At 39.2% G+C, this 14716-nt stretch overlaps 1 protein-coding gene across 1 annotated transcript; it reads left to right on the top strand.

Moving 5' to 3' along the window:
* The first annotated feature begins 2871 nt into the window (after nucleotides 1-2871).
* On the top strand, nucleotides 2872-12828 carry LOC149300500 (proteasome activator complex subunit 2-like). The gene is made up of 11 exons (XM_089485059.1): nucleotides 2872-2919; nucleotides 5328-5360; nucleotides 5490-5552; nucleotides 7170-7256; nucleotides 8121-8160; nucleotides 8242-8339; nucleotides 8491-8559; nucleotides 8741-8808; nucleotides 11510-11564; nucleotides 12466-12552; nucleotides 12748-12828. Exons 1-11 carry the CDS (start codon nucleotides 2872-2874, stop codon nucleotides 12826-12828), a joined length of 729 nt encoding a protein of 242 aa, XP_089341185.1.
* Nucleotides 12829-14716: the final 1888 nt, after the last annotated feature.

Genomic DNA, 14716 nt, shown 5'->3' with positions numbered 1-14716 from the left:
AATAAGCAGGGGAATTCTGCGCTACCTGTAAACGGAGTGACAGTCACGTGTTGTGTTACGCAATGGTCTTGTGCTAGGAGTGGGCGTCTCCTTAACGATCTAGGAGCAATTCTTCCGGACATTTAAACAGCGCTCCTATTGAGATTACATGTATACATACACACACATATATATACACACATATATACACATACAAATATAAATAATACAAGTGGGACTGAAACGTTAATGTCTGCATTGTTGTATTAAAACGTGCAAGTCCTCAAAGTGCTCCTTTATGTTGAAGATCCAGGCTAGCATCGATGTAACACTTTGGAGTGCAGGATGCTGGATTTTTGGGGTTTTTTTTTTTTGCTTATATAATTACTATATATAATTATGGCTCTACATTTCCCTTTCATATTATGTTTTATGGATCTAAATTCCCCTGTCCATCGAGTCATTTTCATTGATGAGGAATAGTGGTTGTTATGTATGATGTTTTAGCATATGATCTTTTGCCCACAACTTAATAATAAAGTAATAAAATGTCCCAGCGGTCTTATTTTCTCGTTTCCTAGAAGCAGCCAATGGCCTGTTTGTGGTCTGCAAATCAAAAACAAATACATGTGTTCAATAAACAAACACAAATAGGTGGAGCAAATAAATAAGAGTATATACCATTTCCCTTATGGTAATCACGCTTTTATATGGGTAATACTCTAAAAATAAAAATATAACACAATAGCGCAATATGTTTCACAGATAATATGTGAAAAATATTGGTGATATATACACTCATAGCGGTAGAGCCCAAACTCCTGTGGGTTATATAGTTAACCCCACACCCTCCTCATCAAACGGCAATGGTGCTGACTCAGGGCAGCACTCTCTTCTTTAGCCCTTAGGCGGCCTGATACAACCAGAAAAACGGACTTTGCAAATATGGCTAAAGGTATTTATCACAACAAATACATTAAATCAAAATAAACAAATACCAAATGCTGCTAAAGTTGCCAATGACGCATTTCGCCCTGGATGGGCTTCCTCAAATCGCTCTTGATATGAGAGCGTGATTACCATAAGGGAAGGGTATATGCTGTTATTTCTTTATTTGCTCCACCTATTTGTGTTTGTTTATTGGACACATGTATTTGTTTTTGAGTTGCAAGCACATATTGTTTTTTATATCCTTATTTAGTAAATTGTTTGTTGAGAAGGTATTTTAGCATTCATTTGGGTTAACGGTCACACAAATTACTTTTTTTGTTCACATTACCAGGTCCAGACTGGCCATCTGGCTCACCAAATGTTTGTCTAGTGGCCAATAGGGTCTTATACTTACCGATACTGCTATTCCAGCGGCAGATCAGCTGCCGTGGTGGATAGGCACAGCCACACTAGTATAACATTTAATTTGTGGCTGTGAATACCCACACATTTGGTGGCCACTTAATCATCCACAGTGTGGCCTTGTGTATTACTACTAATAATTAGTAGTCTTGAAACACGTGATTGTATGGGATATGCGCCAAGAACAAATAAACCAGCTTAACAGAAACTCTTTTCATATCATAAATATAAACACTGACAACTTTGTATTGGATAAACAGGCCGTGGTCTTTTATTTTGCTTACAATGTAACATCAACAAATTACCTACATCAACAGAAACTTTATAACCATAAAGCACTCTTGGCCCAAGCCCCAGGGTGCCACCATACTTAACTACTTAAAGACCATCCGCCCTAAAGCCAGGACAGTCAAATACAACTGGTTCACCCTCTTTTCTCATTCATTTTTTAACATATTTCTTTTTTTACACAAAAAGGGCAACCTTAACCGAAATAAAAGCCACAACAAAAATGTTTTTTTTTTCCCTCCATCTTCGTACCCTTGGCTCTCCCGCTATGCTACTGCTTACCAGACGCTACAAAGAGGTCAGTGCAGACAGCTAGCAGTTCGCGGCAGGTGTGACAGAAACGCACCTCAGCAGGTTCTATTTATAGGGTGAAATCCCGCCCTGAGCGCAGCGTGAGATACACTTTTCCTCAGAGTAGGCAAAAGCGCGGTTCAACTAAGTGGCTCGAGACACCCTCGAGCGCAAAAAGCGCGGCAAACTAAGCGGTCTGAGCACAACTAGAATCTTCTACTCTTTTTTTTTATTATTATTTATTTATTTATTTTTTTGTAACTTCTGACCTAACCTGTTATATAACCTGACCTCTACATGACCCCTCTATCCCCACAACCACATGCTGCCCTGACTGCTAAATAGAGTCAGGGCTATTCACTATGTGTGCATAAATTCATAAGGGGAATCATGGTTTAACAAATGGTAAAAACCGCTAAAAGCTCCTTTAAGGTAGGAAAACCCTTTAGTAATGAATGATGAAGTTCTGCTAAATGCTGCAACAGAGACAGTTCCCCTTTAAGTCCCCAAAAATGTTTCCGTAAACAGCATACATTTCTAAACTTCATACCAACCCGTGCAAACTCAACTGACAAACCTTACTTAAAGTCACACAGAGCATGAAATAAACAGTCATTTGTGATATAAGTCTAATGATCTATCCTTCAAAAATGACTAAAAAGTGAACCTCAGATAAAATGATCTTCAGTTCAGTTGAACAGGAGCTACATTAGACTACACTGTGAACCCAGAGTAGAGTACGGAGCAAATATTCACATCTGTTTACCTATAAACCTCTCCTCTTTTTTTCTAGTTGGAAATCCCCTCTTATAAAAGCCGTCTCCTCCCCCTCCTGTCTTTTAATAGATATCAAGGAGTTAAAGAGAAAGTGAAAGGAAAACAGCGAGCACAAAAAAACTAGAAGTGCAAGAAAGCAGTAACAGCACAGACGAGGGGAACAGAGCCTCCTAACTAATAGCCATGTCTAGGGCGTGTACTTTGAAGGTTACAAAAGACAACCAAGAGAAGGTAAGTGAGTGACCACTGCAGGTCGGTGGATGGGCCACTGTCCTAAGACAGGGATAGGGCAAACAAGTAGGGCTGCTGGTGTCCTGCGGCCTCAGATAGCCCGAGAAAACACAATATTTAAATTTATGATTTCATGTATAAAAGAAAAATCTACCCAACCCTACCTGCCGCTATGTTACAAAGTAATTGCCCCCTTAGTTACTGGATCAACCAATAAGCCAGACTTAACTGATAATTGGATTTCACTAGACACTCTGCCAGTCCTGTTGGATCTAAACATCATTAAATAGAACCAGCGAAGTAGGTTAAAAGGACTCAAAAAGCAGCACACAATGCCACAATCTAAAGAGATTCAAGAAAAGATGAGAAACAAAGTAATTATTATTATTTATTGTTTTATATAGCCCCATCATATTCCACAGCGCCATACAATGGGCAAACAGGACATAACAAGCAGGATATAACATAACAATTAGACTTATAGAAACAAGAGGTAAATTAACAATCTAGAGGACATTTATTCGTTTTGAAAGCGTTGCAATGCCACATCTAAGGCTCTGGAACTCCAGTAAACCAAGGTGAGAGCAATTACCTACAAATGGAGAAAACTGTGGGCAGCCTACCAAAATTCCTCCAAGAGAGTATTAACGTCTTATTCAGGAGGTCACAAAAGAACCCAGAGTACATGCAGACAACTATATTCCTCACTTGTCCTCAGTTAACCCCTTCAGTCCCAGGTTTTATTTTTTTCGTACCTCATATTTTTATGTTCTAGAGAGCCATATCCATCCCTTATAGAGTAGAGTATTATTTTTAATAGTTATGGGTTAACAGAGGGGGGTGTACATGTAGATTTTGAGATTTTTTTTTTATCAGTGCAATATGGATAGATACCCCTTTAGGGAGCTCTCAAACATGGTATATATGTCACAATAACATCACTTTGCTCACTTTATTGTTTTTTTTTATTATTTATTTGATTATTTTTAGTAATTTGTCTCTAAAATGGGAAGAGGTAGAAACACTATTTCTCACTCTCCATGGACATTCTTTGGGGATTGCGATGCATGTGATAGGGAGAGTGATCAGATACCCCAGGAGGGTCAAGACAGACCCTGTATGGATATCTTGTCCTCCTGTAACCTTCCAGTTGACATCATTAATGACATCTTTCAAAATGGAATGACTGATTGCGCGATCAGGCATTCTATAGGTAAAGGCTTACCGGCACTCACTCCAGGAGCCATTACATCGGTCAGCAGAAAGCCAACAATTTGTCAAAAGACAAGCTGATCTCGTGTGTAGCGTCAGGGAGATGTCCCTGTTGGTGCAATAAAGTCAGGATGTCCTAAAGGCCTTATAAGCTGACCTTTTTAGGACGTACATGTATGACCATTGGCCACTGAAGAACCCTCCAATGTTGCTGAAATGAGAGTGGGGCAAAATTCCACAATGTTTCATTGCAGTTATTGGGTTGGGGGGAGCAATGACTTTTTTACGTGGGTAATACAGGTTTTGATTAACGCTTTACCTTCAATAAATGAAATGATCATTTAAAAGCTGCATTTTGTGTTTACTCGAGTTATCTTTGTCTTATATTAAAATTAGTTGGATCCCCTGAAACATTTAAATGTGACAAGTAAGCAAAACTAGAAGACATCAGGAAGGGGCAAATATTTTTTCGCAGCACTGTATATGCTCCTCCAACAGACGTGCTCTCTATTTTGTACTCTCTGTTAAGTGTCAGGTTATAAAATCATATCCTGGTACTATGCATGATGCAGCCACACAAGTAAGGATTTGTTGAATGAAGGTAGCATGTCATGGGTATACGTCACATGATCATTACCAACACACACAAAATAAAACCTGCCAACCAAATTGAGAACAAAGGATGGTAAGTTTCAGTCTCCTCATATCCAGGAGATGGCTTTAAAGTTTAAGAGTCCCACCCGTTTCTCCCTGTCATGCATGGTGTTTTAAGCTTCTGGCTCCGGTCCTGGAAGAAGAACTGAAATAAATTATATACTTGGATAAATAAAACATTTTTTTTAATTATATCTGAAACAATGTGTAAATAATTGATTTAAGTTGCCAAATATTTTTTATTTGCCTACACTAGAAGGAAGGGTCTGAGGAGTCACACAGAAAACTCAGTAATATACACTACTTGTTAGATTGCCGTATATGTTTGAGGCAGACCTAGACATAAGCAGGTTTTAGGGTCAGACATTTCCTATGTCAACCTATTATCATTATGCTTATTCTCTTTTATTTGTATAGCACAGCGCCAGCAATGTAGACGTTTCTTACAGTACATACATTCAAAGGATATAACAAAACTACAATACAACCTAGAGGGGATAGTTGATATTTGTGTGCGTAAACTTATGTTTTGTATTCTACAGGTGAATGGATTCCGTGAAAATCTTTTCAGCCAGGTAAACTGAATGTTTAAAAATATTGGGTTAGTTCTAACCATCAGAGCCGGTCCTTTTTGGCAGCTATCCCATGTAAGATATCCCTGCATAACATTACTGTATAACATTAGCAAATATGTCTCTGAACAGATGCAGAATTTCCTGTCTGATTTTCTTCCAGAGAAGATACAATATCTGGATGGACTCCTGAAGGTAACCTGGTTTATGTAGCGATGCAGATTAATGCTGATAAATGTAAAATAATGCACTTGGGAAAATTACCACTTAAGGACCAGGCTGTTTTTGGGGTTTTTTTTGTACTCTTCACGACTGAGGCTGTTTTAACATTTCTGTAGTGCTCGTGCTTAACTGTAATTTCCCTCATTTCTCATTTGCTATACCCACACAAGTTATATTGTTTTTTTTCAGGGCAAAAAGGACTTTCTTTAGATACCATTATTTTATTCATATCATCCCATTTACTATAAAAATAATAAAATATGGTGAAAAATACCCACTTTTTTATGACATTTATAGTTGAAAAGTCCTTTACTCATCTACAAAAGCTAATGAAAAAATTCTGCTAAATAAATTCTATTTGTCCTGAGTTTAGAAATACCCAATGTTTTAAAGTTTTTTGGGCAATAGGTACAAGTAGCCTTTTTTTGCTATTTAAAAACTTTTTTTTTCCTTTGAAATCAGGTCATCCTGCGCCCATGTCATATTTGTAATATAAAGCCGGCCAATTCTATTTACCCCCATCAAACCATTTAAAAAAAACAAAACAACTATTTCTAATGCTGGTATTTTACCACTTTACATGCATTTTACCACCAGCCTTTGTCAAATTTTGTGGTACTAATTTTTGTGTTTTTTTTCTCGCACACTTTGAATATGTAGAAATAAATACGTTTGAATTTACAGCTCCTGGTATATGTCACTTCGACCCCAATGTGTATTCCGCAACATCTCCTGAGTACAGTGATACCACCCATGCATAGGTTTTCCTGGTTGTTGGGGGCTAAAAGGCCCATTTGAGACATACACAATTCAGTTTTTCAGCTTGGAATTTTGACATCTGACCATGCACATGTCCTATTTAGGACATCTTTGAGCCCAGCCAATTCAGTTTACCCTATGAAGCCATATATTTTTGAAAACTAGACAGCCCAAGGTATTTTTAACTCCTTCCTTGACAGGACTTTTTGGGAAGATTAAAACTTTTTCTATTTTATAATTTAAGCAGGGCTTGATTGACCTGAATGCCTCAATATCCATGTCCATGGAACACTCTACAGTAGACTATTAATCCTTGTCATTTTTTATGTACATGCTTGTGATGGTGATGATGCGCTTGCCTGCACACGGTGATGATCCGCTTGCCTGCCTGTCATTTCCAAATGGGTTTCAGGGTGGACTACGTATGTCCCGGCATTCCTTGCTTGGTTGTTATGACCTCTGTGCCTCTTCCTAGAGTTTCCGAGTTCCGTTGATGTATATTTTATTACGCCAGCTTATATTTGGCCTTGCTTGTGTTGCCTGGTATTACTTGATTTGATTGCTTGCTGATTGCTATCTGCCCTGACCTTCTGGAATTGCCTCACTATTCTCCAGCTCTCTGGTGATATGGTACCTCACTGTGACCCTGTGGGCCTTGGACTTGAATATTCAGTCATATTTACATCTGTCTATAAATGACTAAATAATGAGAATATGTGTGTGGTGATCACGCTGACTGTTTTAGGGTAAATATATTGCATTACTTACATTTTTCCATAATTCCCATGCTTTTTTGTGACCTGAGCATTATTTTCTGTTTTTGCTTCACAGAGTGATCTTTTTAATGTAAAAGACCTGACATCTCTGCATTCTGAGCTAAATATTCCCATTCCAGAGCCTCCTGCTCCTGAGGGCGAGGTGAGGGGAAAGCTATTAAATTCTGAGGGGACAAGACCTTGAGATTCATACGGTAGGTTTAGGAAAAACAAAATACAGTAGTGGACTGCATAAAAGGACCATATGACTACATGTAGACTAGAAAGAGATTTATGGCAGTCTATGTACAGGAGGTAGACTATGGCTTTGGAAAATATACATATGATTAGATAATGACCTCACAGGTCTGTAAGAGGAGGGAGAAATGAAATCTGGCGAAAGGTATTGGTAACAAACAAAATGAATGAAGGAACGTAGTGGGGGGAGTACAAGATTAAAAGACCAAGGGTAAATGGTAAAGAAGTGGGATCAATGTATTCCTAGCATAGAGAACAGACTGGCTCCGTGAAATCATGGTTCATGAAAGGAACCACTACACCCAAAAAAAAGAGACTTTAACGTACTCACTCTCACACTAACACACACTCCCACTTAATGGTAACATGCACTGTAACACACACTTATACATACACACTCACTCTAACATACATACATACATACATACATACATGCATGCTACATTCCTCACTCTCTTACTCCCCTATGATTTCCCTTTCCTCTCTCACATACCTTGCCCAGAGTCTTCTTTTTAGATGCTTGCATACACTGTGTGCAACCTTGCTTTTACCACAGTTATGTAACATTGTGTTATGTGACACTGCCCCAATTGACTGGGCCAGCCTTCCCATGTTTGCCAGGGTAAAATGTAAAAATTATAAAAAAATAGTGTTTAAATTACATAAAAGGACATTGATGACAAACAGATGTAAAGAGCAGAGGGTGGTAGTTCTAGATAGGATTACAATATTGTTGGTCCTTTAATCCAAATCTTTTTTTCCTTTATAGGATTCATCAAAGATGGAAACAGACAAAGATGAGAAGAAAGGTAACGTGGTTCCTATGCTTCCCAAATGTACTGACTATCATGCAGCATACTGACCCCCACCTGCATTTTGGTTTTCCCCAGTTCCTCGTTGTGGCTTCCTACAAGAGAATAAGAAAATCCACAGAATCCTGAACATTGTTCAACCTGAGGTCCGATCTCTGAGAGAGGGTTGTGCACTGGTAAGGAAGGTTACTAAAATGCTACTAAAACAATGCACACATAATCCTTAGCAAAGCACTAATGTTATTATACAAGTCATAGAGCATGCATCTGGTGAGCAATGCCTTCTACATTGACACAGTGGTATTGCATGTTTTTCTTTTTTTTTAGGTTATCACCTGGATCCATCACCTGATCCCAAAAATTGAAGATGGAAATGACTTTGGAGTGTCAGTGCAGGTTAGAGGAGAAAATTCCAAAATATTATTTCAATTCTGGGAATGAAGAAAAATGTTTTAATTGTAATTTTTATAGTTCCATCAAGCTCCACCAATATTGTGAGTGACATAAGAGCAAAAGAGACTCTCTGGACTGTCCTGACTAGTTAAACACATTTACATTTTTTGTTTTTCTCTAACAGGAGAAAGTCATAGAACGTGTAACTGCTGTTAAAACCAAAGTGGAAGCATTACAGGCCAACATTTCAAAGTAAGAGACCACCATCCTTTTTGGACATATTATTTTTATTATTATCATCTTTTATTTATATAGCACCAACAATTTATGCAGCGCTTAATACAATACATATATTCAAGGGGTAAGACAAGATGAGAATTGACAGACTAAGACAAACCGATACATTAGGTGGAGAGAGCCCTGCTCGCAAGCTTACAATCTTGAGGGAATGGAGTGACAAACATAAGGCACAGAGAACGGGTGAGAGGTAGTGTGGTGGTTGTATCAATGACAAGGAAGTTCTAGCAGCTAAGATGGTATGCTTCTCTGAAGTGAGCTTTGAGATATTTCTTTAATGTTGGGAGGGAGGGTGAATGCTGAAGGTTCGGTGGAAGTAGATTCCAGAGATATGGGGCAGCCCGAGTGAAATCTTGTAGAAGGTGATAAGTGAGGAAGAACCTTAGCCCATGGGAAGAACGTAAGGATCGAGTAGGAGAGTATTTGCTTATGAGGGCAGAAATGTACGGAGGAGCAGTATTATGGATGGCCTTATATGTTAGTACCAGGATTTTAAACTTAATTCTAAAGGTAATTGGGAGCCAGAGGAGGGTTTCACAGAGTAGGGAAGCAGAAGAGGAGTGGTGTGCAAGGAAGATAAGCCTAGCAGCAGCATTTAGGACAGACTGTAGAGGAGAGGGTCGAGATTCTGCCAACCAGAATAGCGTTGCAGTAGTCAAGACTGGAAGTGATAAGTGAATGAACCAGAGATTTTGTGGATTCAAGGATGACCCCAAGGCATCGGGCCTGGTTAGAAGGAGAGATAGTCGTGTTATCCCTTGCGAAAAATTACTGCAGTTTTTTCTGAAGTAATACTGCAGTTTTTTGGACATGAAAAAACTGCAATACTGCACTTTTACTGCAGTATTACTGCACATTTACTGCATTTGTACTTCACTGTACTGCAGTTTTACTGTACTTTTTTTTTATATTGCAAACCTACAGTTGTGCTTCAATGTACCGCAGCTTTATTGCATTTGTACTTCCGTACAAAAATAACTGCAGTAAAACTGTAGTACAGTGAAGTACAAATGCAGTAAATGTGCAGTAATACTGCAGTAAAAGTGCAGTATTGCAGTTTTTTCATGTCCAAAAAACTGCAGTATTACTTCAGAAAAACTGCAGTAATTTTTTCATAAGGGATTAATGGTGATAGAGAATTCAGGTAGTGCAGTGGAGATGGAAGGAGGGAAGATAATGAGTTCAGTTTTAGAAATATTAAGTTTCAGGTAGCGTTGTGACATCCATGAAGAAATAGCAGACAAGCAATTGGTAATACAGGACATGAGAGATGGAGACAGGTCAGGAGAAGACAAGTAGATTTGGGTATCATCTGCATATAGATGATACTGGAGGCCAAATGGGTTTATTAGTTTGCCAAGAGATGAACTATAAAGACAGAACAGCAGAGGGCCAAGGACTGAAGCTTGGGGGACACCAACGGAAAGTGGAAGGGGTGATGATGTCTTGCCAAAGAAGCTGACAGAGAAGTAACGGTTAGACAGGTATGAGGAGATCCAGGTGAGAGAGCTGTATCTCGAATGCCTGTAGAAGCAAGTGAGTCAAGAAGAAGGTGATGATCAACAGTATTAAAAGGAGCAGAGAGATACAAGAGTATTAGAATGGAAAAGTGACCTTTTGCTTTGGCAGAGAGCAAGTCACTGGAGACTTTTGCAGATACATCTTTCAATCATTCCCTGGTTCCCAGTTCCATCATTCACTCCCTACCCCCATGGTTCCCACTACTCAGTACTTAACAACATTGTGTCATCTGTTGTCGTCGTGTATTAATACATGAAAAGGATTACTTTTGCCATCATATTCCCTACTCTTATTAATTTAAACATTCAACCTTTATTACTTCCAAGACTCAGTGCCTATAACCATGGTAAAATCCATATCTTGCTGCCCGAGACAAGCAACATGAAAACGGTTTGCAGAATGTGCAGGATTATTGCTGGAGGCCCAGTCAGAAGGAAGCACAGGGGCAACGCCACCATGATGCTCAATTACTCCCCTCACCATGCAGCACTTGGGGTAGCTGCCTGATACCCACTGTTCTAGTTACCACTTTGCATACCAGGCCAGAACTGGCCAGCTGGCACATCTTGCAAATGCCCGGCGTGACACTGGCTGACACCACTCCATAGTCACATGCTACAGTGTGCCGCCACTGGCTGGATATGGCCAGCTGTATTCTACCTGAGCCTAAAAATGTAACGTGTAGCCTCTCAGATCCAGCCATCGGAGCCACTTACGTCATTAGTTTGCAGCCAGCTGTAAAGGGCCAGGCTGCTCATCATCTACAATTCAGCCCTGTTGCATACCCTTGTGCTTTTAATGTCTTGTGCCAACTCTGATATTTCCATGTCAATGAATTATACCCATACTTTAGTTTCCTTTTTTACACTACCCTCCACTGTTCAAGGACTTGTGTTCAGTCTTTCTGGTTCTTGACCTCTTCTTCATAACCACTATATTTCCTGGATCTTCATTTCTTACAGTGTGGCTCCATGCCCTTCACTCCCATACCCACAGTTCTGTGTCTTATTACATTTCCAGACATCTCATTTCAAATGCCAATGGCTTACCACGGTCTGTTAAAGTAAATTGTCATGGCTAATTTCCTTATTGCTCCAAGACTAAATCCTTTGTAATACCGCTCTTATTATTTTAGATACTTCACCGAAAGAGGAGATGCTGTTGCAAAAGCTTCAAAAGAAACACATGTGGTAAAAAAAAATGACAACCCCAAGATAGAAATGAATTCACTGAGGCTTTGTCTGCTGTTACCAGAGGTCGACTGGCCTGGGCACAGTTATACCCCCTGTGCTGGTCTATATTCTACAAACAGGACCAGTCCAAATTGAGTTGGTCTGCTTGTTTAGATGGGGACTTAGTGGCACAGCAGTAGTAACACCATGTGCAAGCTGCTGTGACAGCAGGCTCTGCACAAGGTGAAAGAGTGAGTAAGGGTATGAGATGTGAGTTGTGGTAAAAGAGTGAATATGTACTAGCCTGTGTGTTAGTGTTAGTTACGGTGTGGGGAGGTTGGAGGGTCCCCATGACAAGAAGGTGCCAGCCTACGCCTGGTTTTTACTCACCCTTATCTGCATGGGAGGGCTCGCACCTTCTGGCCTGGTGCGCAGGTAAAGCCAAATGGCCCCTTTGACCCCTTATGCACTGACACACACTTACACACACTTCCGCTCTCACTAACACACTTATATATACACATTAATAGTCACATATACTCTCACTCTAACCTACATACATACTCACTCATTTCCTTACCCTCTGCCATCCTCTTTCACCCAGTTACCTCACTCGCACTGAACAACCTCACTTTTACCATGTGGTCACGTAACATCCAGGTTCAGCCTTTTTCTGTGGACCAGCACAGAAGGCAATTGCCCATTGGCCCAGCCCGTCTCTGATTATCTGTCTTGCTCTGTTTCTTCACTGCTACTTATTTGTCTATTTTCTGACTGGTCTTCTTCTCCCCATATTTACACAGCCCTTTGTTTCCTTATTTATTCTTTTCAGAAGGTGCTTTTCTTTAAATACAAACCCTATCTCCATTCTCGTATCCATTATTCTCTCTTTGACGAGGAATTCATTTTTCATTTGTAGATGGATTATCGAGCTCTTGTTCACGAAAAAGATGAAGCTGCATTTCTAGAACTGAGACTATCCCTGATTGAAGTGCGGAATTTCTATGTAAGTGTACATGGCCAAATTAATTAGTTAATGCATTTCAAGTTCCTGTTGCAGTAGTCTAATTGATCAGTGCTATGCAGATCCTACTCGGCAAATTTGTTAATGACAGCATTCCTGTTTTATTGTGTGGTTATACAATTATAATTGGGAACTATCCCCGGAACCAGGGAAGAGTTTAATTTATATCTTTTTCAGGTTGAAATATTTGACATTATTCTGAAGAATTTGGAGAAGATCACAAATCCAAAAGGAGAGGAGAAGAGTCCAATGTACTGATACCACAATAAATGGACCAGTTTCCACTGGAGCAATGTCCATCTTAGCCTACTGTGTTATAGAAAACATTGATTTCTTCACTGATGAAACAAATAAAGATATAAAAGTAATTAATCGAAACAAATGACTGCATTTATTTATTACATTTTAAATATACCAGCCGGTTATGTAGGACCTTTAATGAAACCTTGTTATGTTTTTATTTTTAAATGTCGGATTATCAGTGTGACGGTTCTGACTGCAGAGATAACAATGAGAACCAACGTCCACTAATGTATCACAAAATTCTGAGCTCTCATGATTGGCATGTGGCTGATCAGCACAACGGATGTTTAACAGAGTAACTGATTCCTATCTGAAAGTGTATCCATCCTATATACAAGTACTGGTTATCAACATGTACAATTATGTGTGTCCTGAAAAATGTAACTTGGGTAGTCATCGTGTGAAACACTAGCCTGCCAGACAGACTAACCTTATCAAACTTGAAATTTAATGGCCACTTTCCTTTCCAAAAAATCTGCATAGCATGGAGAGGCTAGGGTGAAATATACCGTATTTATACTAAATTTAGTGTATTTTATAATACACATGCCTACACATACTCAGACTCTTACGCACATACAAATTTGTGCTCACACACATGCAAATTCATGCTTACACACACTTAAACATATTCATGGTCAAGGTAAAATGAATCAGGAATATGTCTATTAAAGCACAACATGTGTAGTGGCTCTATAACCCTGAAGTCCTGTTTGGATGAACTGATATGGACTGGGGCTAGAGGCAGAACAGGAAAAGAGTAGACATATATCAACCTATTTTCCTATCTTATTTCTTTCTAAGGAGCCATTTTGCACTCAACACAGTCAGTTTACCCACATCTAATGTTTTGTTAAACTTTTACCACACATAAGCTGTCATGAATATTACATTTATTACACAAAAATGAACAGTATACATTGAATTGCTCTTGAATTGGTCCAAGTAAAGTATCTGAGTGTTGTTTTCTTCTTCTGTTGTTTTCCTTCAAATTTGACCAAACTTTTTTACTTTCCAAACATTCCTCCAAAACAAGAGCATTTGTGGCAACTTTTTGTTAGGTTTTTCTGTGTCTCACTGTCTTCCATTTTTGATCTTCTTTAAAAAAAATTGCCAGCCTCTCCAACACATTCTGCCAGCCTCACCACACATATGCTGTTTTTTTCTCAGGATTATTAATTTATTACATACAAATGAGCAGTATACATTAAATCGCTCTCTGGTCCAAGTAAAGTATCTGAGTGTTGTTTTCTTCTTCTTTTTTCTTCCTTTTCTAATCAAATTTGTCCAGACCTTTCACTTTCCAAACATTCCTTCAAAACAAGAGCATTTGTGGCAAAGTTTTTTAGGTTTTTCTGTGGCTGGTTGTCATCTTTTTTTGGTCTTCTTTAAGAAAAAATTTGCCAGCCTCTCCAACACATTCTGTCGTCTGCTCACCTTTGGGGTTGGAGTAGGTGAGCTGTTATGATCTGCTTCAGCGGAGGAGATGGTGTTATCAGATGATGTTTCCTCGTTAGCTTCAGCAACGTCCTCTGGAATGATCGTGTTAGAGACGGCTTCTCCTGTGTCCTCTTCACTTTGGTGTGAACAGCATTGGTGTACATGGTGTTATCTGATCTAGTTTCCTCGTTAGCTCGTGCTAGAGACGGCTTCTCACTTTCCTCTATAGGAGGAACAGCATTGGTGTAAATATTACCAGGGACACATTCTTCTTTATTGTCCTCCAACTCTTGAATTGAAGATTGTCTTCTGTCTTGGTGTTTTTATGGGTTTTGAAAGTTATGGGGCACAAGATGCCAGCCATGATAGGTTTTTGGGCCACTTTTATTCATCACAACATGGA

This window comes from Sceloporus occidentalis, unplaced genomic scaffold (assembly GCF_023333645.1).
Source record: "Sceloporus occidentalis isolate IW3139 unplaced genomic scaffold, rSceOcc1.0.p SCAF_24, whole genome shotgun sequence".
NCBI lineage: Eukaryota > Metazoa > Chordata > Lepidosauria > Squamata > Phrynosomatidae > Sceloporus > Sceloporus occidentalis.
The sequence above is the reverse complement of the archived record's forward strand: the minus strand, read 5'-3'. Positions and strand labels throughout refer to the sequence as shown.